General features: G+C 40.3%; 1 protein-coding gene across 2 annotated transcripts in view; it reads right to left on the bottom strand.

The window, feature by feature from the left end:
* The window catches only part of ntrk3b (neurotrophic tyrosine kinase, receptor, type 3b), a 225,349-nt gene that overhangs the window by 9,456 nt on the left and 188,129 nt on the right, over positions 1–27,764 (bottom strand). For both annotated transcript variants that reach the window (XM_006779729.2, XM_006779730.2), the window contains 4 exons: positions 23,571–23,701; positions 17,490–17,662; positions 15,409–15,652; positions 350–508 (listed from right to left, as the gene is read on the bottom strand). In XM_006779729.2, coding sequence (XP_006779792.1) covers positions 350–508; positions 15,409–15,652; positions 17,490–17,662; positions 23,571–23,701 — 707 coding nt within the window. The remainder of the gene's footprint in view (positions 1–349; positions 509–15,408; positions 15,653–17,489; positions 17,663–23,570; positions 23,702–27,764) is intronic.

Genomic DNA, 27,764 nt, shown 5'->3' with positions numbered 1-27,764 from the left:
GGGCATGGGCATCAATTTATCACCTCAAAAAAGAGTGAAGAAACAACACGAGGCAGTAGATTAAGATCCAGAATAGCAGTGGTCATTTAAATCTGCTATTAGCGAGCTCGGGATTTCAGCCTTTCCCCACCGCTGACGACATGTGGGGAAAGATTTTGATGTGCTTTGCAATAAGCTGCCCTACTTGATGTTTGGAAATGGAAAAGTAGACTTTCACATTTACCACTAGATGACCTGGAGCTATAATTTCCAGTGTGTGCATGAGATTCTGCAATTCAGCCTTTGATAATATATGTGTGTGTGCTATATCTTGTGAAGGTTTATCTATCGTGCTTCAGGCGCTTTTTACCTCGTTGTTACCCAGCTGAAACCAAGGCTGCTTCCCATAGGTAAAGATCTCCCACAGAATGACTCCAAAGCTCCAGACATCGCTTTCCGTGGAGAACTTCCTGTACATGATGCTCTCTGGGGGCATCCAGCGAATAGGTAGCATGGTGTGTCCTCCAACCTGAGAGGAGAATAGAAGAGAGGGGAGAGGAGATCTTTATTGCAAACAGAAATGTTGCAGCTAAGACAGAGATAAGAAGACTCAGTCATCAACACAACTCCCTGGTGTCTGGGGATTAACTGTCCATACATGTAACTGATACTCTGGGCTTAACATTTCATGAATGCCAGCTGCGCTGCTGAATGTTGACACTGATGCAATATAGAAAAATTGCTGACAGCTCTGTATGCATTGAAGCAACAGAAATACTTTAGGTTATCATATAAATTGGCCCTTTTGTTCTTAAATAAAACAGCAATCCTTTCTCTGCAGAAGTAAAGGCATTAAGCAGAGGATCAAAGTCTCACAGCATGGAGCTGAATGTGGAATTTAATCAGTTTTTAAATAAATCAACCAAGGGGATAAGAGAGCTGCTGAATACACACTTATGCGCCATCATGGTAAAGGCGTTCATGTGGCTTCTAAGGAATGTGATTAAATTCAACATAGCGGCATGCAAACATGCGTTTCGAAGATCTGCACAAGGCAGGGACAGTTGAAGAATAGCACATATCAGCTTGAAGCAGTTTGGTGTCTGTAAACCAGCAGCACATGAAATGAAGTCTCCCCTTGCTGTAAATCCTTTCAGGGTGGATATTAATCGATTAGACAATCACCCATTAATCATCAGCTTCCATTAGCAGGCATTGTTTTAAGATCTATTTCCCATTCGTGTCAGTGACTGTGTTTTAATCATGGCCGTGTCGGGTTGAATAAGACCGATGTGGGAATGAGCTGCAAAGTATTGCAAGTTTCAGCTCAGAATATGAGTGCAGTATCACTTACGGTGATTACTGTGAACGCTTTAAGTGTATTAGAAACAGATTTTTGTTTTTAACGTGCAGGTGGTCTGACCTTTGCAGGAGACATTTTTAGTGCTATTTTCTGATTGCCAGAAAAGTTTACTGGCAATCAGAAAATAGCTTAAAGTGCTTAAATAGCCTATCTGTCATAACCAATACATGATTAAAGTTCAATACTCAGGCCATGTGCTGATTTCACGAGACAACAAATGTGGTGAAAGCTGCACAAAAATATTTGGATGATGAGTACATGTTTTTCTTTACTTTTTACTTAGGTAAAGATTACTCTCAACATTTCCAAACAAAGGCTTAAGATAGTAGGATTATGATTACTAATTAACTCCCAAGAGTAAACATCTAATAGCCTTTAATAGACACTTAGTGTGTTTGTTGCCATATAGAACTAAGCAGACAGCAGTCTACATAGTTCTAGTTTATGTCCTAATCCTACTTAATCACCATTCATTTGTAACATTCTAATACAAATGACTACTTACAATACTAATTCTAAGCATTCTGTTGCCCTATCACTTCCTGCTGTCGTTTATTTGTATTATCTGGTTCAGTTTTTGGCCTTTGCTGTTGTTATCTTGACAGTTCTGTCGAGATAAAATACGATGGATTCTAAGCCTCTTTGAGGTTTTTATCTCTAAGTCAGTGAAAGCACTCCTGCAGCATATCAGACACACATCTATCATCTGTCCATCATCAAAACCACCCATCCATCCATGCATTCACTGATCTATCCATCCATCCAGCAACCAAGCAGGCCAGCAAGCAGGCCAGCAAGCTAAACAGTCAACAACTCTTTTGGGCTCATTTTCTGTTCTTAGGACAAAATAAAATCCACAGACAGACGTGCCATAGGCTCTGAAATCATCATTAGGAAAACCTCTTAGCTTGTAGCTGCATTCACCCTCATATGGTTCCTCCTATCTGTACCTCTGGGTTACAACACAATCAGATTCATTTAATCATAATAAGCTCTTTTCCCAACTCCATTTACCAGCTCCAACATCTGTGTGCCTTCAGCTGTGAGTGCTGCGTGGCATTTTAAGTATCGAGAAAAAAAACTCAGCTCAAGTCTTACTAATTACCTCCTAGTTCCGTAGCGCGCTCATTGCACATTTCCTTTGAAAGTCAAACACAATCTCTGTGTGTCAGCTTGACGTAGCAGATGAATCTTGGTGGATGTTTTCAAAGAGACATACGATTTGTCAGTTTGCCAAAAGTCTACTCCTTCCTGGGCATTTATTCAGAGCGTCCTTTCGTTTGTACATTTCATCAAATTTAGTTGCTGAGTTAGAGGCCTCTGTTTGTTTTCCTCTATATGTCCTTCATCTGCAACCTTCTCGAATATCTATTAAAAGCACCAAGTTTATGTGTTAGCTCTTTCACTACTGACTATTAGCTACTTTCAAATTAGTCTTTTGTAAAACTACACAAGACAGTCTTGGAAATTATACGACACAGTCTTAGAAAATATACCCAAAAGTATCAATGACAACACTGGCTGCCCTTACAGGCATATAGTGAAGAACTTCCAGGGTTGAAAAATGAAACTCGCCTCAAAAAATGGACCAGGAATGTGGTGTTGGTCCCTTTTAATAGAATTATCTTACAAATCATATGTCTTGCTGTGAAGTGCAGCTCATGCAAGAAGCTTTTGCTTCAGTTTTGGTAAGTATAATCATATCTTTGCTTGGGCTGGATGGCAATCACACCTCGTTAACTGGGCTTGCTAGCATTGCTAGCTAGTTCCATTGTCCTTAATGTAAATATGTAAGAAAAATTGTGTATGTTTCTGTTCCGTGTCCTGTGTACTGTTTGTTTGTATATTTGTCTTTTTGGCTGCTGTTACAACCAAATTTCCCCTTGTGGGACAATTATTCTATTCTATTCTATTCTATTCTAGTTCACATGTTTCAGGTTTCTGTGTTGAGCTGGGCTCTCTGCTTCATGGTAAAAAAAAAAATCAACATTTTAATTCTAATTAATAATTTTAATGCTGGGTGCATTCTTGGTGCTGCATCTAATATGAGGCCTGCACTGTAGAACTAGGAAACTTTAAACAGGAATAAATGTAAATATTAGATATTACCATCCATAATGTAATAAAGGAGAGATGTTTAATTCTATATTCTATATTTAAGCTTAATTCTATATTTAAACTGAATTAGATACATAAAGAAAACATTTATACATTTGCACCATTCACCACTTGCCCACTTACAAAGAAATGAACAGTCTCTAATTTTTACATAAAAGCTATCAATTTATAACATTTTGTATTTTTATATATGTTACCGTCCATTACTATTTATAATTATTTGTAAGACTGTTTAATGCATTTATAAAAATAATCTATAAACCCAGACAGAATGAGAGTGGACTCGTCTGAGACACATCTCTTTGCAGTAGGGGGACAACTGGTTGTATTCTGGTTATATTCATACATAAAAGCAAGGTTACTGAGCATTTATGTGAGCTTTATGTAATTTTGAAGCTAAATTGCAACTGACAGCAACTACGTCATTATTTGTGAAATTAAATTGATGAATTTCAGTTTTAAGTGCTCTATTTCTGCTGATTTGTCACAGTTAATGACCGTATTATCACAAACCGATTTTGTATAATTGCAAACTTGACTCCATTCAATCACAAACTAACAGCAGACTGACTGGTCTTGTGTTATCTCGGCCTTCACGCACCAAAGTCACTTTGAAGATGGCAGCTGACTGTGAGTGGTCACAGACAGAAAGAACCATTTCAAAGGCAACAAGATATCATGCTCACCGCACAAGGTTGCTTTAGTTTTGTTCATCACAATCTTCAATCCCTGTTTTCCCAAGTGTGACTGTAGCGCTACTCAAATGGTAGCTTTTAGAACATATTAACTAAGCTGTTCGAAAAAGCCACAGGTCGCTCATCTATATTTCATGCTCTAAATGAGTCATCCTGTATTAATAAGCCAACATTAGCATTTTCCCTAAGTTCAGCTATACCAGGCAGATAGTAGGTTAAAAACAGTTATGACTCAGTAATTACTTGTTGGGTACAAGCTGTTTAATTTTAGTGATAAAAAGGTGTCAATTTCCATTTTTTAAAAGTTGTTAGATATTATAATTGGCTAAATTTGAACCTGTAAGTGAGACTAACATTTAAAAGAGAAACACAACCTTTTTTGAAAAGGTTAATTTTGATGACTGAAAGTCACACATCCAATTTTGTACACACGAGTGAACCAAAATGTTCAGTGGAAAAAAAAAAACTCATGACAAAACTCACTCAGTGCCTAGTAGAACTACCTGGTGAATGGTTTGTAAGCCTTGTTATGAGACATACAATGGTAACCTATCATCATACAAGAAAGAAGAACCCCAAGGTGTTTTTGTGTCCTCGTTTATTGAACTCCTGATTGTAGCTCCTTGTCTCAGGTGTCTTGACTAAGTCGATATCTGGTGTGCAGAGTGTTTACCTGGAAGTGTTATCCCAAAGTTGTATGCTTTTCTCGGACTGAATACAAATCAATATTTGTACACAGGGCCTGCAGGTCAACAAGACCAATAGAGACACTATTCTTTACCAACGCCTATATGCTGACTGAGAATCAGAATCACACTCCATTAACCTCCAGCATGTCAAACTGGAGGACACTGGAGGACGTTTCTTCTTTACTGAACACACTTTCATTATTCTTCAAATCCATTCACTTCCATATGGGTGGGAGATGCTTAATATATGTATTGTATCCTATAAGATTTACTCATCAAAATGGCCACTGTCACATTTTCTCACAAAAATGTAATAATAATAATTAAATATGAATCATGTCAACATAATGGCTGAAATATATAAAAACAGTCTCCGAAAGCAGTTTGGAAACATAGATCGCTAAAAGTATACTTCACAGATAATGTGGATTTTAAATTTCTATTTGTTATGACAGATATTTGCATTTCTGTCAAGTGTAGCGATGTTAAGTCTTTCTATTATTCAGAGCTTTATGCTTTAAAGACTTTTCCCTCTTTTTATCAGGAGGATTTGCAGAGTTTTACCTCCATTCTCCTGCTTTACATTGACACGTGTTTATACCTCAGAGCAGCCCAGTACAACCACAGTCTTTCACTGAACCCGCCAGGGGTTAAGTGCTGTGCTCGACCGTGTCTCACTGTCAAGTTGTAAAGTACAAAGAATCAATGTATCATTCACCTGAATCCTATAGAACCCTGATTGTGCTTCTCTATAAGTTGCTCAAGGGCATCTGAGTTGTTACACAGATGCATCCTTTACCTCTTAATTTCTTGAGGCTTGCTCCGCCATCTCCCTGCCTAAACAATTATGATCCGTCACCACCTTGGAAGATAATCAAAGCTGCTGTTTTTCCTTCCTTCAGTGGTAGGACAGATAAAACAGTAATTAAGATAAACATAAATTCATGAAGCGTTCCAAATAAGGTGCCCTTTCTCCACATCCTGAATTAACACACTTATTGACAATGCCACTGGCAGTAGTTCTCTCTTCCACACACCCTTAAACTCATTCTTTAGGGTTTCACTTCAAGCTAAGGGCCAAATGAACACAGACTTAGACTCTACCTGGTCTCATTACACATTGCACAATTTAACATTGTACACAACATTAAGCTAATATTGATGCAGAGACCAGTCGCCCCTATTATGCAAAACCTCTGGGTCGAGGTAAGCTAGGTGGGCCGAGTGTGAGGTGAAGAAGTTGGCGAGGGGCTGTATACCAATCTGTCCCTCTGTGGAGCTTTATAAAGATTAAACAAAATTAATTAAGTTCCCGTTAGTCTAAATGACTTATCTGAGGTCCTCCCTGCCCACCACATGCAAGGCCCAGCCTCATCAGATGCATACTAATGATTTAACCGGAGCTGCCGTGGCGAGGGGCATTAAAAGTGGCTGACTCGCTGCTTCCCAAATGATTGCATGCCATCACCTTGGGTTTTTGTGACAAGGCCATGGTAATTAGCTTGGAACATGGGGGAAAAGGGAAAAAAAAAAGCTGAACACATAATAAAAATAAAATAATTGCCCCTGTAATTATCCTCATCTTTCTCACTCAATGTCACATCAAGAAGCTGGCAATGCTCTGCGGGGAGTGAGGAATGAGTCTGGGGCTTTTTTTGTTGCTGTGTAAACTGGATTAGTGCTCTGCCTGTCCCACCGTAGCAGGGGAGTGATTGGATTAACGGCGTGGAGAGCACAGCAGCATGGCAGGGGGATAGATTACTGGCCCAGTCGGGCTCTTCGATGGGCGCACCGTGGCCTGTAGGGAGCCCTAGGAGGCCCCAGACATCTTAAAGGGCCCCGATAACCATCTTGAGACACTCTCTCTCCCTGCTTTAACCGTGTTGCTATCTCTGCTCTCCCGGCTCAAACAGCAACGAACACAAGTTCACTTTTAGAGGCTATGATGTCCATTAGGTTTCTACCTGCTGCGCTGCTGCCAAGTGGAGATAAAGTGGTATCTACTCTGGCCACTGCACACCAGTGGGTGGTGAAACTTTCTGAAGGTATTTATTTTTTTTAAACAGGCACACACACACATTTCACTATAGCTATCATGCAATTGTACTTTATTTTCTGTATCTAGCTCACCAGGCTGATACTACAATGAGGAGAAAGGTAGGGCCTCATTGTTGTTGCTGACATTGAGCTGCATCTTCAATATGAATTATTTAGATACAGCTGGGTTTGGAAATGTTTGGACACTTCAATAGAACAAATACAGTGGGTTAAATGTAAAGTGCAAACCAGTGATTAGTGTCAAGATTATACGATTTACAATATAGCAGTATTGATGATAAAGTGATGCTACAAAACAATATGACAGCCTGACATGTTTGTGGCTCTGCACATCCTGATTCATCCTAACAGGACAAGGACCCCTTTGACATTAGTCCACAGGGTCACTGCCAAAGTCCCTCTACAGTTGCTGATTGTACTCCATGCAAACATCTCTTAGATTGAAAAATGGCTCATACAGTATTTTAAAAAAGTTTGGAACTTGTTTGGACTGAAAAAAGAAACAAATATTTGTTTTTTTTAATGATTTCCAATCTTTGTGTCAGGTTACGCAAACCAGATGCTGGCTTTATCTTTAAATATCCCATAGAGGTGTAAGAGTGCCATCAATCTCTCCATTTATGTCTCAACAAGAAAGCAAAAACATTTTCTAAATTTATTACTCCATACGGCAGTCATCATATAAGACAGCTGTGTTCTAGGCAAAGAGACAAGAACAAAACAAAAGAAACCTAAGGGGAATGGTAGAACAGACTTTTTTTTATCCCTCCATGCAGAAATAATAAATATGGACTGTGCACTCATTAGCACCAAGCTGCACACAATTTTGCGGAGCTTGTGCTTGATAAATAATGCAGCGGAGGAGCGTTTCTTTGATCCTTGAAAAATAAAAGAAACCTGGTGACCATTTTTCTTCAAAGAAAGGCAGTGCAGGTAAGCACGGGCTTTCTGGCAGAGACACTAAGAACACCAAGTCCTTGAAAATGAGTCATTAGATTGTAACAGTGTTCGATATCCCATAGTCTGTAACCATGAGTCAGTGTCTCTAAAATCATTACAATTTTCCTAACAAATACCAAGTGTAAGATTTGAATTTTTGTTCTCCTTATTTACCCAAGCAAGGTTTACCGGACACATATTTTTCATCCTTGGTAATTATCAGCTTTACATTTAGACAGTTTTGCGCTGTTTAAGTACGTCGACTTCACGGATTCTTTTTGATGGTAGCAATCGGGTGGAGACTTTGGCTGTATCCCAATTCAGGGTCTGCAGCCTTAAAGGCCGCATTTTAAGGCCGATTACGTTACCGCGTCGCGACGAAGGTTGTACCAATTCGAAGGCTGCTCGAAATGCGGACTTCAAATGCCTCCTTCATTTCCCTGAATTTTAAGGACGTGGCGGTGTAGACTTCGTGGCCCAACATATCCCAGAATGCATAGCGCGGCGGTGGTTGTGGATAATTTTGCCAAAAAAAACGGCGGATGAGGGGCTCCCGAAGAGTAAACTTTAAGTAAGTACTGAATATCATGTCACTTATTTATGTGCAGATGTTTAATAACGAAAAACATTAAAACATTACTGTTGGCCACATGTCGGCAAAGTTATGTGACATAAGTGACGTTTGTACTAACTTGGTTTTACAGCCTTTACTTTAAAATATACGCCGTTCAATAGCTGACCTTAATCAGAGAATGATCAAAGCTCATGTAGAAACAAAGAAACAAATGAACAAAAGATTTTCTCCTTCATTTCTGTCAAACAAAGCTGTATGAAACGTTTCTAGCTGTTAGTATCATGGTTGCTAGGCAACCTGGGCAGCGCAACGGAGGCTAGACCGTCCCATTTCACAAGCCTCGCACTTCCGGCCTTAGCAGTCTTTAAGTACGCGGCCCTTGAGGACCGTTGAGGCTGCGTACTTTAAGGCTGCAGACCCTGAATTGGGATACAGCCTTTTATTTCCAAAATCAGACGTCGTTATTTGCGCTTCACAATAAAATACAGATGCACCCGGAGACCTAGCTAACTAGCCTACTTCCGCTACGTCTAGCGAGGTCTGGCTCACAAACGGAAGTCGTTACCACCCCCTTCAACTGTCCTGCCTCCAGTCTTCCCCACCTCAGCACTCTAGATAAAATCACTTAACTTTAAGCTTCCTAATCTTCCACACTTACAATGAAAATATAAAATCACGAGTACATAATCACGTTTCACACAAGCACCACTTCCCACAGCGCTCACAGAAATGAAAAACAACCCAAACTTTGCTAAATGAAAACATTGAAGGTAAAAATCCTGGATAATTTTTAATAAGAACTGTTGAAAAAGTAAAAAAAAGTAAGCCTTTACATATTATCATCTGAGAAGAACCTCTGTGTCAGTGTTAATAAAATGAGTCCAACCCTCTATTTAAACTAGAAGAATTGGTGCACAGCATTACAGTCTGACTGCAGCTTTCAAGTAACCAGACTGAAAACTTTTCACTGAACTTTTCACTTTTTCATGCCTTGGGAGCAGAATATGACACGAATTGCAAAATTGCTGTTAATTACTCTTACAAATCAGAAGCTGCCTTGGACTCCTGATTAGACAGAACATTCAACATAACACTCTTAGGCTACGTTCACACTGCAGGCGAAAGCGCATCAAATCCGATTTTTTTGACCCTATGCGACCCATATCCGATCATGCTATGACAGTGTGAACGGCGCAAATCCGATATTTTCAAATCCGATCTGGGTCACTTTCGTATGTGGTACTGGATCCGATACATATCCGATGATTTAGAAAGCGACTGCTGTTTGAACGGTCAGGTCGCATTAAATCCATCTTTTACGTCACCGACACAAGACAGACGCCAATTATCAGCGCCAGAGAAGCGCCCGAGAAGACATCGCGAACGCTTCCTGGCCATCCCGTGTAGATGTCAGTGAAACTGTTGGGAAAACAACGTTGGAGAAACATGAACATTTTATTTGCACTGTATAATCTGCAGATTCTGACAGAAATCTGCAACTATCCTTTGAAGCACCGCTCTTCTAAAACAGCAATAAGGATCATTATTAGGTTATTTACATTATTATGTAAACAACAAAATAACTTAAAGCAAAAATTGGGAAACGTAAAGTCCGAAGTCTTTATATTAAGGGCCATCAGTCAAACAATACTGTTTGCTCTGGGTCTAAACAGAGCGCGTTGTGTGTGACGTCTTCTTTTGCGCATGCGGGCCGCTTTGAGCGTTCACACTAGAGCGCGTTTGCTGTCGCATTTTATTTGTAGTGTGAACACGCAGTCAAAAATATCGGATTTGATCGAAAAATCGGAATTGAGCATTAAGACCTGCAGTGTGAACGTAGCCTTAGACAACCTGCATGAGCCCCTTCATCTATCCTGCAGATGCTTCTGAAACTTTTCCGAAAACAACAACAGAAAAACAAAAACAGCTTTTGACTTGCTTTTCATTCTTGCAGCTTTAATGCCTATAGCCACCTTTAGAGCATTCACTGTCATTTTGCCCACCTAACCATGTATAATTCAGTGCCTCACTCTCCGAGCCCGGGAAAACATTTCCTGATATATCGCGAGGTACTGGTATAAAACAACTTCAGAGCAGGCTCGGGTGCTGCCGTCGGCCTGCACTAGCTCATGCAATTGTCTCCTTTGAAACAACACAAAGGTATGTGCCTACAGTGTGAGGATGTGACAGATGGAAGTGATTTAGGACAATATTCGTCTTTTTCTTGAAGTTGCTCCCTCCTGCTGCAAAGTGTCTTTTGGGCAACGAGCAAGGATACGACTAGTCAGCTATGGGAGGATTGTACTCTTGGCAGGACGCTGCTATTTATAATCACTCAACACAGGGAAAGTGTCCAATACTGTTAGGAGCGCCTTATCTCCGGGCTCTGTCAATAGTCCTATGTGTAGGCGGGCACTGATGCTATCCCAACGCACCAAACAGCAGCTTCACTGCAATTCAGGCCACACACATCCAAATGCACACAAATACACGATAAATTCAAACTAACACTGGTTCCCTTTTTCTTCTTCTACAAACCATTTCTCTGGTTTCTGTCTAACCCAACATAGTGATTTAAAAAAAATATTTCCATTCCTCACTGCAGAGACTGTGTGTGTGTGTGCTGATTCAGTAAATTATTCAATAAATTATTCAACCATCTAAAATTTCTCCAATAAATTCACCACAGAGTTTGAAGCTAACGTTCAACAGAAAAAGTTACTCAGACTGACTCATTTCTTCCCACCAGGCTGTTCCTGCAAGGCCTTTTTTTTCACTGTCCCACTGTGTGTGTGTGCGTGTGTGCGCGTGTGTGTGTGTGTGCGTTTACCCCTAGCCCCTTTGTTAGCCTACGCAGAGCATAACTACACAAGAACAACCATCTGCTTGTTTTCATCTGTCAATGGGGAGCATACCAAGTTTGGAGACTGCGCTCATCACCCCCACCTGAGACCTCTGCTGGTGGTAGTCAGGGTGATAAGGTGTGCTTGGAGGCTCACCTTATCACCCTCATGTCCAACCTGCTCTGCACGGACACCCCAAACAACCAGCAGAACATATCAAGGACATGGTCCCCCATGATCCCAGCTTCCCACTCCCTTAAATATATTATACTGCATGTTTCACTCACACAAACAAAATCTTAAATGCTTACAAAATATGTCAAACATCCCCTGGTTGCCCAATTTGGCTTTATATCTGTTAAATCTTTCTGAAGTTACTTTCTTTTGAGACCAAGCCAATAACTCACAGCACTGATATATTAAGCTTATAATTGTTAAAACAGCAACAGACAACTGAACCATTTAATCTTCCAGCTGATTGGTATCTGCTGCTAAATCGGTTGTGACTGAGGAAATAAAATGGGTTCTTAACTAAAATGAAGAAACAGTCTGTTTTAAACTTTACTTGTCCACAAAGAACCACTACAGCTACCAAGAGCTATTATCCAACCATGAGCTCCATGAAGGGGCTCACAGTTAAAGGGAAGAGAATTTTCCCCAATGTGTCATTTAGCTGTTTATCATTCTAAATTCTAATATTCAATCATAATATAAAGTGAGCACTAGAAAATAACCTAGCACAATACCTTGTAATTGGTCCAAGGGCTTGGGCACAGCTGACCAAGCCACCTTTGTGGATGGACTCTACAGTCTCTGGGCCATATTGCAAATTTGTTTTCAATTTAATTATTATTGAGACAGCATCATTTTTCTGGATCTTAATCACTCTTCTTTCCTGCATTCAATGGATTATTTCCATTATGGTATTACTACACATGTAACCTACATATGTACAAATGATCTAGGATATTGTACAGTCCCATTTTACTCCACTTAGTCTGTGTTAAATGCAAACGACCCTCCTTAAACTGCAAAGAGTGACCCTCTACTTTCTCTAAGATCTGAGATGCTCAAGTAAAACTGCTCAGATGACTAAGGAGCTTAGAAAGAAAAGAGCGTCTGGACTTCTTTAAGTTGCTTGAAGATGTTTCACCTCTCATCCGAGAAGTTTCTTCAGTTCTGACAGTTAGACTACGATGACCTGGATGACTGAGAACCTTCACAGACATATTGCTCAGATGATGTTGAAATGGTCAAACTTGTACTTAGGTTTTAGGTGTTATTACCTGAACTGTGTCTAACATTGAAAATCTTGTTTGCAAAGCTCTTTTTTTTGTTTTTTTTCCCCTCTTTGTCTTGTGACCTCTAGGTCAAAACCTTTTTTTTCTACCTCCAGTTCACAAATGTTGATTATATACAAGCTAACTATTTTACATTTGTTAGGTTAAGTTTTTTTTTTTTTTTTTTAAATGAGTGCACCATATCTAGTACAGGAGATCAGATATGGGTCTCTGCAAACCACACTTATTTAACAAATATGCCACTAGGGCTGTTCGATATAACGATATATATCGGATGATGATATGAAAACGTCTATCGTTTCGTTTTATGCTATCGTTTGTTTCGTGGTGTCGCAAAATAAACCGTTTACAGCAATATTTTTTCATCGTTTTGATGGTCACTGTAGTGGCTATATTAATTTCTAGAAGTTCTCTCTTTCTCTTATATTTTATATAACCACACTACGGACGGACAAGCGCCTGTTTTTATGCGTTGTTTCATGCATCAGTTAAAACACTCCCTGGTACACGACGCCCAGCTGGAAACACTTCACGCAAGTCGAGCTGGCCGAGATTCACAGAATTTACAGAAAATGTTACATTTTTGTGATTTATATCGTTATCGGGACGATAGATGTCTTATATCGGGATATGAGATTTTGGTCATATTGCACAGCCCTATATGCCACTACTTTCTACTGGAAGCATCTCAAACTGACTTGGACTGTGGTGGTGAGATTTAATTTTAAAAGTTGGAGAAAAGAATACTCTTGGTCAGTGTAGCTGCTCTTAAATGTTGTGTTCAATCAGTTGTAGACTGTAATAGTTTCATTTGTCTGTTTATGTTTATGACAGTGTTTGTTGTTCTGTTGCTGAGTATCCACAGGGTCACTGCTAAAGCGATCGTGGCTCAAGAGTTGGCAGTTCGTCTTGAAGATTGCCGGTTCGAGCCCCGGCTCGGACACTCTCGGTCATTGTGTCCTTGGACAAGACACTTCACCCGTTGCCTACTGGTGGTGGTCAGAGGGCCCGGTGGCGCTAGTGTCCGGCAGCCTCGCCTCTGTCAGTGCGCCCCAGGGCAGCTGTGGCTACAATGTAGCTGCCATCACCAGTGTGTGAATGACTGAATGTAGTGTAAAGCGCTTTGGGGTCCTTAGGGACTAAGTAAAGCGCTATACAAATAGAGGCCATTTACCATTTATTAGGGCCATAGTAAGAAAAAATATATCTTATATATATATATTTTGAGAAGGATTTTTTGAAAAAATTAAAAATGTGGAGATTACATTTGTTGTTTCAAGACAAACTGGCACAGCTGCTGTACCCTGAAGTACCCTAAATCACACTGCAGTTATCAGTATAAGGATGTTGAAAAGGTGGTGCAGAAACCTGCATCTGGTCAGAGGGAAAAACACACAAACTCGGAAGAGTAGATTCATAGAACATGAAATGGCTGGTAATGGGCAGATGCAAGGTTATCGATGGTTACACCCTCGTCCAATAAAGAGGATGGATGTTGTTTCACAAGACAGCTGATCAATTTATTTCACTAACTCATCCAAACAAGGCATTTTAGAGAAGGTGTAGCAGGATATAGATTCTCAAAATAGATTTTGGACTTTAATCTCGTAATCTCAACTCTATTGTCAAAATGATTAACAATATTTTTTTTTCATAACAAAGGTAACAACACTATCCCTTTTTAAATCTACTACTATTTTCATTCTTCCACGTTATAAATTATTGATGGTAAGCTCATTGATAGCATTGAATAATATATTTCAGAACTGTGGCTGACAAATGAACATGTCATCAAACTATATCACTGAATATTAGAGAAGTCTTTAATATTCTAAAGATTAAGTAGCTTCATGTGCACAAAAAAAATCAAATATGCTTAAAATGACTGAGTTTGAAGTCACACTTGAAATGAAAACATATATGTTTGTGTTTTAAATTTTACAGTGGTCTTCTCAACACTTTTCCTCAGCTTAACTTTATGAAACCCTTTTGCCCAATGAGAGCCCAGACATTGAAAAGTACACACAGAATCTGGCAATAATTACTTCATAGGAAGAACAAATAATCTTAATCACTCTTATGTCTGTTACACAGATTGTGAATGGACATGGACCCATGCACCAACTGCTAAAAGCATCTCCCCTCAAATTTCCTCAGACATTATTTCATGCGTGCAGAGCTGCTTACCCAGCAGGCAAGTACTTCATAACTGCTGGCGTTGCCCCAAGCAATGTCCGAACTGTCCCAGCTGTCACGCTGGGAAAACAGAATCAGGCGCACCTAAAGTCATTTCACAGGCCCAGGCTTTTTAAAGCAGCCAGATCTGTAGCAGCCATCACTCCACATATTTGTTCAGCAAAAATGCTAAATTCTTCAGCAAAGTAGTTGCCGCCTGGCATTCATCGTCGCTAATCGTGTTAAACAGTAGAGAAGACATGAATTGGACGCTATATAAACAAGCCTTTAAGCATTAGGCTAGAGGCTCAGCAGGCTCATCTCATCTCATACCATGCTGCTAAACAGCTCCATCCTTGCCTGCATGTATAGCTGGCTGCGCAGTCCTGGGGCTGTATTATGGATGGGAGAGCTGATAACTCTCCTCAGACAAGAAAAATTAAATAAAATAACGCAGCAGAGTAACACCCTTCACCCATTAGAAATATGTTTCTTACTAAGAGCTACAAAGGCTTTATTACAAGACAACATAGAAAAGAGACCAAGTGAATATGGCAGAATTGTCTGAGGTGTGGAAAAAGTTTAAATCGTTTCGGCCTCTCTCACGCTTGCACACAGCTCTTTCTTTTAATCAAAAATAACAAGCGAACCAAACAATACCGGCTGAAGCTTACCCTGTAGTAGTCACTGCTGTAGATGTCCCTGGACATGCCGAAGTCTCCAATCTTCACCAGCAGGCCGTTGCCCACCAGGCAGTTGCGGGTAGCCAGATCTCTGTGCACAAAGTGCTGGGAGGCCAGGTAAACCATGCCTGAGGCAATCTGGGTGGCAATGTGCAGCATCTGGGAAAGGCCCAGCTCTCCGTTGGACTGCAGTGGCTGGCCATCTACCAGGATCATGGCATCTGGGCCGTGGGCTCTGTATTACAAAGAATAGTGGATGATGATTTGATGTACTTGTATTTATATTGGTGGATTCTGGATAATGTTGACTTGAGCTCTGTGGTATTATTTTACAGTTAAACTTGAATTATCATGTTGCGTCCAGTCAAATTTGAAGGATGCAATTAAGACCAAAAACTCATCGGGAAGGTGTTTACTGAGCATAGATTAAGGCAGCTGAGGGGTTGTTTTCTCACAGACTTGTATACAACCAGACCCCCTGCTGGCCATTTGAAAGAATGCAGGTTTAAAGCACAACAGTCTAATGCTCAAGTGAGGCTCCAGCCTTGTCTTATGAAACCAACTTATTATTTATTAGAAAGTGAACTCTGTTATTTCTTCTCTCCTACTGTAAGTTTCATAGCTACACTTTAATTACTGGCTATAGGACCCTTTAGAGAACATTCTACATGTTGAACGAGCCTGCCTCTTTAAGAAGTAATCCAAAGCTCCTTATACTTCTAATAAACCCTTATCCTGGCAATATATGTGCCTCTTTGTACCTATTGAGGATAATTACCATAATAAAGCGAGACTGTTAGAAATATTAACAAATGAACTATACTCTGCAAGCACTGCTTTACTGGCAGCGATAAACTGTTATGTGTCTGTTGTTCTTAACTCTATGGTCGTAAGCTGTGAGCTTCGAGGTTTTTTTTCTTTGGCAAAAGTTTCATGTAGGCCAACTTGTCAGGAATTTTAACCAAGTCTCTGGATTTTCATCACAGGACTGTACATTTACCAGAACAGGTTGACTGCAGGTTTCTGGGTGACGATGAAGAACTCATTTCCTGTGAAGACTTCCTGCTGTTCTCATCACCTTCTCGTCACTTTGATTACAGACCAGGTGTCATGCAGGGAGGACTACCGCTCTCTCACTCTCCCGGGCTGTTTTTCCATCCCCAAGGCAGAATTTTATTGCAGCTCAATTTTCCTCTTGTTTTTAGTGTGTCTGTTATAATTTCACTCTGCTGTTGGCGGATTAGTAGTACTTTTTCTCTCGCCTTTCTGCTGCTTATTATACTTCACAGACATACAGTAATAGGTGAATAAGAGCAGGGTGCCCTGCTGCTTATCTGAAGGTTGAGTTTGGACCTGCACGTTAGATCTTCTATTCACTCCTATTGATTCCCTGCACATCTCATCTCTTAAATGTGACCAACAGGACCAACAGACCAAGAATCAGCTACGTCTTGCACCTTGCATGAAAGAATTTCATCATTCGCGACATTGCCTTTCATTTCAGGAATGATTTCCCAACAGAAAGTCTTCACGCACTCTTGAATGCACACAGACATTCACACTCACACTCCATCGTAACATGTCATCTTTTCAACTATTGCTGAAATTTCAAAAACAAGATCGACCACACACACACACACACACACATGCACGTGCATACACACTGGTGCTGCTGTGTACACTCTTGAAATAGCAGACTTCTTTCCCAGATTCCTTCTTTGCACACTGACATCAACTCCAGTGAAGCTTCCCATTACCAAAGAGCTTGCTGTACCGGCATCGTGTCACTTTTGTTGAAGCTTATCAGAGGTCACTTCCCTTGGTACAGTCTGACATTATGGAACAAAAGCACTAAAGCACTCGTGTTTGCTAACGCACAAAGCTGTGAAGCAAGCCGGATATTTGCGGCAGCTATTTCACAAAAGAATTTCAGGCTTTTAGTCTTACTGAAGCCTTTCATTTACTGTACGTATTGTGAATGATGTAGTTCCAACATACTCGCACATATCTGCATTGTTAAGTTAACCTCCTAATTTCAAGAAATGTTCAATTTTCAATAATAAAAAATTTACCTGAGGAATTTGTTGAGGTCTCCATGTTTCATGTATTCGAACACCATAATGAGAGGGTCTCCATCTACGCACACGCCATAAAATTTAACAATGTGGTCATGCTGCAGGTTGGTCAGCAGCTCGGCCTCTCTCTGGAAGTCCTTCCTGGCTGACAGGTTGGGATCTTTAAGAGTCTGAAAGGAGAAATAAAAAAGTCAGATTTACATATTTTGAAAACTACACTGGTTTGTTATCCAGGATCTAAAAAAAATCATGAAGTCTTCATTTATGTGCCATTGGGGAATCAATCATCCTTTGCATCCTGTTAATACTTACTATTTACTTTAGCAGTGAACAGTTTCAAGGTTCTGAAAAAGAAAATCTGCTAAATTTGAGTGATCAATCAATAGAAAATTGCTGCTTTTCCTGGTATCAGGCACTGACAGATACATTTTATTAACACTTTAAAATGATCTACACTATGGTGCATTCATTGCTAAATGTTTAGCTCTGCCAGCAAAATAAGGCAACCACTTCAACAACAACATCAGAGAAAGCTTGCTTCAGCTTTTAGAGGATACAACTTTTTCTTGCCCTGATTGATTCAGGTTGGCTTCTGTCTTCCAAATGAGAATCATCCACTTAGTATGCTAGACTATCTGACAGTTTTAGTCAGTCCTTAATTCACCCTCACATGCCACCATGACCTTGACAACCCAGGTTTTGAGAGAAATTGCCTGCGTGGATTACCATGAAATCTGAGGACATAAGAACCTTCAAGGTTCCCAATAAAATAAATAAATAAATAATAATTATGCTAATCAGCATGGGTTAGCGAGATACACTCAACTAGAGAACAAGCCAAATGTTATTTTCTAAACATCAGCATGTTTTCATTTCCTTTTTCTTATGCAGCAGAAATGAAAGGCTGGAGGCTGTTAAGTTTCAATTTAACAAACAAACAAGGGCACAATGAGATGATGTGTGTAAAATACTACTAGCCCGACCTGATATAGGTGTAAAATACATGTTGAAAATATGATATTTAATCCAAGTGGTCACATGCTTTATGTATGCCAGGAGTTATTATTTGTTTCCGCTGAACTTTTACTGATGCACAAATAGTTTTGTTTCTAAATGCAGATGGATGGAAGTTCACTTTTTGTCACTGTTAATTTGTCACTACAGCAATTTAAGAATTTATTTGCCCACTTTAAGCACCATACTCTTAAGCATCAGCACTGAGACGCCATAAAAGCAAGGAAGCATAGCTTCTTACAACAAATTGATGTGCCTTCTATATTGGACAGAATTTTTTGTTATTATCAAGGTAAAGCTTTTGCAATGTTGCAGTATGGGTGGACAAAATGTTCAGAGAGAAAGAGGAAGACTTCAGGGGTATTCCTATAACTACAGACGGAATCTGTATTTGCCTCTGGACCACTTAGTAAGGAACATTCAGTATGAAATGTCCTTGGTTCTGTACATCCTCAGAGTCAAGCAAATGGAGTAAGCATTACATACAAAGGCACTTCTGAATAATATTAGTATTTTGAAAATAAAACAGAAAATTATTAATGAAGAACAAACCATGACTGGAACAGTTGGTGTTGATGCATGTCCTGGTCTGCCTCCAACTTAAAACTTTCAGGACTTAAAGGATCTGCTGTTAATATGCTGCTGCCAAATAGCTGTACTCTCACAATACATCTTTCTACAAACAATTACAGCTGTCTGAGGAGTAGAGATGAACTCAATGTACACATTAATTGATCTGACTGGAAGTAAGATCAAGCAGGCAAATAAACTGAACTCATCTAAAGTCTAGACCACATAATTTTCTAAATCTTACTTGTTTCACAAATATCAAATAAATGCAATAATATATTACTGGTGCGTCTGCTGGAGGAGAAAAAAAAGACTTTTGGCAGTTCATCAGCAACAGGAAAGTAGGGAGTGTTGATTATCCTAGTCTCTTTAGCATAGGTTCCTGTTTTCCCAGCCTGCTGCTGACGTTATTACAGATGGAATGACCTTGGCATGGAAATGCATTTACTCATATGTGCTCTTCTTGCAGTGAAATGCTAGAGGTGGTTGAGATGTACAGCAGAGTAGGTAAAATGGCCATAAAATTCTATTACCAAATCAAACCGCACTCTTAAGGAAATGTTTCTTGTCTGGGCATTCCTCCAAAACAATACCTTCAAAGTGCTTGAACACGATAAATTGAGGCAAAGCGCTGCAATGAATTTTCCCTTTGTTGACCTTTAAAGAGAATTCAGAGAGTTGGTTCCTGCTTTCTCACAGGCAGGAGCATGTTCAGATGAAAATCCACATAGTATTCTGTTTTAAGGAGGTCAAGGTTTACTCACAAACTCATTTGTTAATTCTATAAGAGGGAGAAAAGAAAGTTACAGGCAGATACTCCATCACCTTCATCTGTACTATTTCACTTGTCTGTTGTCAAGGTCAGGGTGGTTTTCTCTCTCTTTCTCCCCCCCTTAGGTAGTTTTACTGAGTCCACAACCTCTTATTCACATGTTTCCCATTCAGACAACTCTTTATAGTCACCCTGGGTGCTGCCAAGCACAACTTAATATTAAGCTCTGTGATGGCACACAGGGACAATGGTTTGAAATGCTTCAATCTCTTTAAAACAAATCATTAAATTCACAGGGGTATTAACTTTGCTCCGCTCGTTCTTCCATTTTGACAGATGCAGCTGGTCCCCTGACTGTTAGTAAGGCAGGTTCCAGATGGGAACAAAGACTAGAACTCCACCAGACAGACACCAGATTCATTCTCAGCATATTCATTCGGCTTTGCCTAAGACTGTGTCAGAATATGCACCTATGCCAGGTACATGGCATAAGCAATAAAGAAAAGGATGATCGTGTAACCAGCACTCACGGTAAAGATAGTGACTTCCTTAGAGGAACTGTTGTGTGCTGTACCTGGTGTCATGTTTGTAATATAAGGAAAATAAACAGTTATTTTTGGTGCATTTGACTTTAACTTCGCCTGTAACTTTGCCAGAAAACTGGTGACATACAAGGAAGATAGACCACCCAGTAAATAAATAGACTCCCTCTGAAACCACAGGTGGGTTTAAACACTAAAAGAACTTGTTACGGTTGTGCAACCCAGGAACTCATATTCCCTAATGATATCATCAGCTATCCTACTTTCTACCATACCAATATCAAGGTTCTTACTGGAATGGTGTCCACTATTGCTGTGTAATTAAGTGCAGTCAGTTTGTGCACTGGGCTGTGATACACCATATGGACAAAAGTAGTGGGTCACCTACAGTTTACACCTACAGGAGCTGCTTGATCATTCCATGAACCATCACAGTGCACAGTTTTTGTGCTGATGTTAATGCCAGAGGAGGCTTGGAATTCTGCAGTTAGTGAGTCAGCAGAGCCTCACTGACTTTTACCCACTACGTGCCTTAGCACTCGGCTATCCTGCTCTGTACAGTAAGTCTGTGCAGCCTGCCTTTCTGTGTGGCTGAGTTACTGCGGTTGCTGAACGATTCCACTTAGTAATAATACACCTTACAGCCGATGGTGAAAGAAATATTATCAGTCACATTCATAGCATCACATCACATCACATCACCTGTTGCAACATTAGCATCCTGTTAGTGTAACACATTCAAATTCAGTGAAAGAATGGCCCATTCTCCCACAAATGTTTTCAAAGGATTGCATGAAAGGGTGCTTTATTTTGTGCACCTGTGGCAACAGGACTGGAAAAAGAAACACCTGAATTTCAAGTTTATTACTTTTGTTGATTTATTGTGTTTAGTGAGCAGCTCGCAATCTTTATGTTGTTGGAAAAATATATTTGTTTCCATTTTGGCTTTATTTTTCTTCCCAGTGCAACAGGGAGTTGCACAGGTGAGTTTATTTAGTAAGCTTCAGAGATGCTTGTTGTCCCCCGTGAGAATGGCAGTATGACCCAATGCGACATCACAACTGTTGGTGTGTGCACTATACTTTGGTAGTGCATCTCTAGATTTTTGTAATTTTTATTATCATGCCATTGAAGCATCACTACAGGAGGTCAGAGTTTATCAAATGGCAAAGCGGAAGATATTACAATAGTTTGAAAAGATGAGACTTTCTAGAGGAAACTAGAACTCGTTTGGCTCTCGGCGAAGGCTGTCGCAGTTTTCTCCTCTCCTCCTTCCCCTTATCTTCCCTGCTTAGCCTCTTGTGTCCTTGTCTTGTCTCGTGTGTATTACTTTCCCTGTAACACTCTCTCACAGTCTGTTCTCTAAAGCCTAAAAGAGAATTATGGATTTGATCAACTGGTCTCTGAATGCTATTGACACCCTTTTCTCAACGAGAAGTCTGGGCTCGGGAGAGCCAGAGTGCCCTGGAGGGACTTTCCCTGCCGGATACACGATGGACGGGCGGCAGAAATGGAGGGTCGTGGGCCTGGCGGGACTGTCGATCGAGGACGCTGAAGATATCTACCTATTCAGAACCATGATAACAGGGTTCTTGCTGATCGGAGCTGGCTTGGCCCTGGCTTATCGGAGAATTAAGAAAGCGGAACCGGCTGTTCAAACCCCCCAAGGCTGCCTGCTGGGATTGAAACGATGGGACGAGGCGCAGCTTCTCAGAATGGGCTTACTGAGTGCAGCATGGTTAAGACCTTGGAGACACTTACAGCTGCCGTGAATACTCAGAATAAGACCTCTGAGCGTATATTGGGTTACATCAAGAAAAAGGCCACTCAGAATAACATCTCTGAGCGAAAGTTGGATTACATCGTGCAACAGCTCACTGCAGTCGTGAGTTCTCAGAATCGGCTCCCTGAGCACAAGAATGACAAGACCACAGAGCGCCAGTTTGATAACATCATGGAGAAGCTCACGGTTCTCCAACGGGATATTGAGAGACCAGTGTCGGAGTGTTAAAGAACAGCTTTGAAATTCTCATGACTGTTCTTCCCACTCTATGCAAGGCCATCTGGGTTGGCTGGTAGACTGTTTACTTAGCCTGATAGGGCGGAGGACACTGTCTCAGCTGAACTATGGACACGCATACACATACATTTACACTGATAAGCACTCACACATCCCCCCTCCCCTTCCAATGCCTACGATGCTTGTTGCCTCCTGGGAACACGAGGCGGGTCTGGGCCCGCGCTGGAGAGTCGGCGCAGTGGCAGGATGGCTGCTGTGTTGCCTGGGATTACTCCTTATCCCCTACCCAACCCTGTTGCTGGTCACGTGCCCTATAATGTTGTACTGTGGACATTTATGTGCTTTCTGTGCAGAGGAGTTTTTTTGTTTCCTGTTCTCATGCTGTCCTCCTATAGCCCAGCATGAGTGGAGGTGTCTTTTTTCCTCTTGTACTTTCCCATTGTAGTGTACATTTCAGTGTTTTTTCTGTAATGCAACCGTTCTCTGACTTGTATCCCCATGTGATGTCTGTGTTGTGTGTGTATGGTCGGGGGCGGGTTCATCCCTAATGCAGGGCAACCTGCCACTGCATGTGGCGAATAAAATTTGAACTTGAATAACTTTGTAAAGGTACCCCTGTACCAGTGCTGATGCAGGGGAATGGCAACACCCATTGTTCAGGCAAAGAGATCTGCAAGTCTTCAGTGCAGAATGGGCAATGCCGAATGGGTACGGGGCTGTGGGGACCTTACAAATAGCACAGGAAACAACCATAAACTCGGCTCAAAAGAGGTCATCATAGCCACTTGAGTTTAGAAGTCATCAGTTTTGAATTTGGGACATTTTCCTCGCCCATTAGATTATGAAATACAAAGAAAAACATTTTTTATTGTATTAAAAATGAAATCAGTGATGGATTACCTCATTTGAATAATTTTTACTGAGGTAGGCTCATAGAAGCTAGAGCAGTCACTGTCTGGTGGCAAATGAAAATTTCACATTTGCTTTGGTTTGGTTGCTTTGCACTTTCAGAAGCTACCTCCAGTCTTTTAAGTATGTTTTACACTAACCAGCTGCTGGAAGGTTCATATTTACAAAAATAAGAATCTCACACAATGTTCAGCCATTACTGCAATCCTCTTTGTAACATTCAGACACACAGCTAACCACTTAAAACGTACCTTAACGGCCACCAGCATCTTGTCCTTAGTGGGACTGAGGTTGTAACATTCTGCCAAGAAGACTTTACCGAAGGCTCCCTCGCCCAGCTCTCTTTTCAGGATGATGTCTCTCCGCTTTATATGCTGGACAACTAAAACCAAACAAGAAGAAGAAATAATGACAGATTTAAAAAAAAAAAACAAAACAATAACTTTTTTGAGAATTTCAGTTGGACTTTCAGACATTTTTACGTGTTTAATCGCACAGAAAACGTGTTACATTGACAGTGAAATGCTTTTATCAAATCAAAATGTTACCAGTAACTAAACTAAAAAGGAAGGAAATTGTAAGGCAGAGAGGGGGAGACAGAACATAAACAGTATTACTGCACTGGAAGCTGGACATGCAGCTATATTGCAGTATTTTAAATTCCAGACAAGTTGGCAAGATTTCTACAGAAATATTCATGCTGACCCACAGGGTGGTGTTTACAAAAACTGGCACCAGACATCTTTAAACCAGTGTTTTCTGTAATGGTGAAAGCATTAGAAAATGTACTGTATTTTTCTCCAAGTGTGATCCACCTCCAACAGAATGTATGATAGGGTCAAACTGCAGGGAAAAAATGTTTTATCTAACTTTGGAGCTACTCAAAGAACACTTGGAGCATTACAGTTCAAGTGGTTTTAAATCTTAGAAGTGCAAATAAACTGCCAGGTGACACTGGACCTGCTGAGCTATAAATCTCTTATCTGGATTCCTCGGTTTTACTGTCGCCACTGAAACGCCACAGGAGGACATTTTCTAATGAGAACAGAATTGTAAAATTTTACTCTTTGAGGAACATAAAACAACTGGCTGAGCAGAGCGGGAGAAAGCAACGTCTTTGTCTTTTTCTGTTACCTGTAATAACTTACTTTAAAGGGATATCTTTAGAGTTACGAGGTAGTAAAGTCGGTATATTTTTCTGTCGAGTGTTTGACCTTAGATCATTTTCACCTCTTTTTGCAATTGCTTGCAATATTTGTGAACCTAGAATGGAGGCTTATTCTTCTACTGATTGGCCTGGTGGAAAACGTGTGGATCTTGACTTTTGTCCGCAAAATAACAGGCTGAATAACTCAAAAGGAGATACAGGAAAAGGTAGAAATAGCATGACAGAAAGCTCTGTATGTAAGAGCTGGTGAGGCGTAGGAGTTGCTGGCTTCTGACAGACCTACTCGATGTGCCTCAGTACAAATACCGATCACACAGTTTCACAACAGATTTAAATATATAAAAGTACTGTATATATATATATATATATATATATATATATATATATATATAGCATACAAGGCTGGTGGTCATAGCTTGCAGTGTAAAGAATCTCTCCTTGCTATTAAATATGAATAAAGTAAAAGCTTAGCAGCAAAAACAGTACCACAGATGAATGCCCAAAAACAAAATTAGAGGTGAACACCAAAATCAGATAACAACTAACAACGTGCAAATGGTGTTTTCCAGGAATTACTATACAAGATTTAAAATACTAATCAAATACCACTACCAATACTAATTGTTATGCACTAATCTTTATGTACAAATGAATGCTAGTTTTGAGTGGAATGCTGCACTACATGTTTGCTCTGTAAACAATGAATCTATCTTTTACCTTCTGTAACAGAGTCTGTATATTTGCAGGTATTAACGGTCCTTGGACAGTCATGTTCCGGTATGTGCAATAATAATAGACCATGATGCTTGTGGGACTGACGCAGTATTCTCAAAGTACATTTTCAGCCTTCCTATTTATTCTTGTTAGATAAATCACAGAGTCTAATATGTCCTCAGTGGACAAGTAGACTTCCTGGAATTGAATCCACCCTCCATCTGTGTTCTTCGTTTGAATCGCACTTGATGGTTATACGGAGGAAAGTATGTCTCTGAGGACTCAATTGCACAAGGTTATATGTAAAGAAACACTTATGTCTGCAGATAGAGAATAAGCTATTGCATCTGTTCTTCTAAGACTGCTGGATCTCTTTCTGTAAATGAAGAGGTTAATTAAGTCTACAATTTCCAGAGCTCTGCCTCTTGTAGTTAATGTCCGTGGGCTGGTAAACTCAAAAACTTGTGACTTTGATGATGATACCACGAGAAATCACCACTGGTGATGTGAGGTGGTTACTGAGTTGAGGCGATTTGAGTCAGCTACCAATGGGAGTTAAGAATACTACAAACTGACATTGGTTGGGAAAATATCCAAGAGCGTCCACTATTAAATTCAAGTAAATTTTGCTTATATAGTGCCAGTCGACAATAATAGTCAATGTGAGGAACGTTATACTGTAAGGTGAAGGTAAAGTTAAAATCTCACTGATCCAACAATCAACAGCAAGGACCGACTGAGATAGAGGCAGAGTAGCTAGGGGCACACAGCCTCTTCTTGAAAGTCAACAAGACTGGAGAAATGGTCATTGACTTTAGGAAGGCCATTGCAAAGCACCACCATCTGACCATAGGGGAGGAGGCTGTGAAGAGGGTCAGCTCCATCAAGTTCCTTTGTGGTGATGACCTGACTTGATCCACCAACACCATGGCCATCATGATGAAGGCAGAGTGCCAGCTCCGCCCCCTACAGAGGCTCTGGCACATCAGTCTAATCATTTTAGCCCTCAACACCTTATACAAGGCCACCAATGAAAGCATTCTTACCTACTGCATCCCAGTCTGATTCACGCCCTTGTGGGAGTTGCGAGAACAGTATAAAAGATTATTGGAGCCACCTTCACCTCCCTGCTAGAGACCTTCAAACAGTACCCTTACAAGTGTTCGACAGCATTTTACCTCACGCTCCGTGGAAACGAATCCTTAACAGTTCTGGCCCTCACCCATCAGCTCTGTGTCTAAAAAATTAACTGTAACATTATGTAGAATAAACTAACATAGCTGGAAAAACAAGACCAAACTTAAACATCTAAACAGCACTGTCATATTCATATGTTGCAAAAAAAGGTGTAATATTTCACAGGTAAGTCTTCCATACAAGCTATAGGCAAATGCTGGAGCTTGCTATCAACCAAAACTTCTTGCAGCCATTTGCAAACCAGTCAGGGAAGATACAGTTTCGCCTTGAGATTGGTGGCTTCCAGATGGTCTCTACCCCTGTATGTCTTGGACCTTACCAGAACATTGACAGGGTTTTAAGCTTACATCAACTGTTTTTTTTTTTTGTTGTTTTTTGTTTTTTTTTAAGACAAAGGCTACGTCCACACAAACAGGGGTATTTTTGAAAACGCAACTTTTTCTATGTGTTTGGGCCTTTCATCCACACATAAACAGCGTTTTGGGTCACTGAATACAGATTTTGAAAAAACTCTGCCAGGGTGAAGATTTTCGAAAACTATTTGTGCGTTTAGGTGTGGACGAGGAAAATAGAGATTGAGTGACGCAACGTCAAAGGTGTGCGCCGTTTTTGACGTCATGCTGTGTGCCACGTTAGTGTTTTTTCTACAACGGTGGTTTTCGACAAAATACTGTTGCCGTTAATCTTACTATCTGCAGTTTTTACATGCTGACATATGCACACGCATTTACTGTGCCTCCATTTAGAAAGACAGAGGCGTCAGAGTGAACTTCAGACGTGGCTACATTCCACACAATCACTCTCACAACCCAAATCCCTATGTTGGTTTTGAATAACATTTGAAATGATGAAGGCACTTGAAAAGTAATACAAACAGGGTTTTGTGTGAGGGCACAAAACCCTGTTTAGTGTTTCCCTCCCAGGCTTCTAGACTTCTGATTTGCCAACATGTCTACACGGTTAGGATTTGGCATGTTTTTGACAGTGTTTGACTTTGTTTTTTAATGTGTGGACAGGATTTTTTTAAAAAACAAAAAATCTCAGTTTTCTCAAATACCCATGTAAGTGTGGAGGAAGCGAAAATAGGCTACCACCAAAACTCTTCCAAGCATTGTTCTTCCTGATTTTAAACTCTAAAAGGTCAGTTCAATTTGCATACTCTACATTCAAGGATCCCAATTATGTAGCTTAATTTACTACTTATGAAAGAAAGTTAATAGGCAGCAGTGGCTAAAGGTAGTTCTCACAGCATAGGGCTATTATATTTCTAGAACATACAAGAGTACTTACCTCTGGAGGACCACAAAGCTAACATTACATAGTTAGATTTATACCAAGTTATTACAGCTTGAATGTTCATTTTCTT

Source organism: Neolamprologus brichardi, chromosome 1 (assembly GCF_056152115.1).
Source record: "Neolamprologus brichardi isolate AB-2024 chromosome 1, ASM5615211v1, whole genome shotgun sequence".
In the NCBI taxonomy this organism is placed as follows: domain Eukaryota; kingdom Metazoa; phylum Chordata; class Actinopteri; order Cichliformes; family Cichlidae; genus Neolamprologus; species Neolamprologus brichardi.
This window is presented reverse-complemented; position numbering and strand designations above follow the sequence as displayed.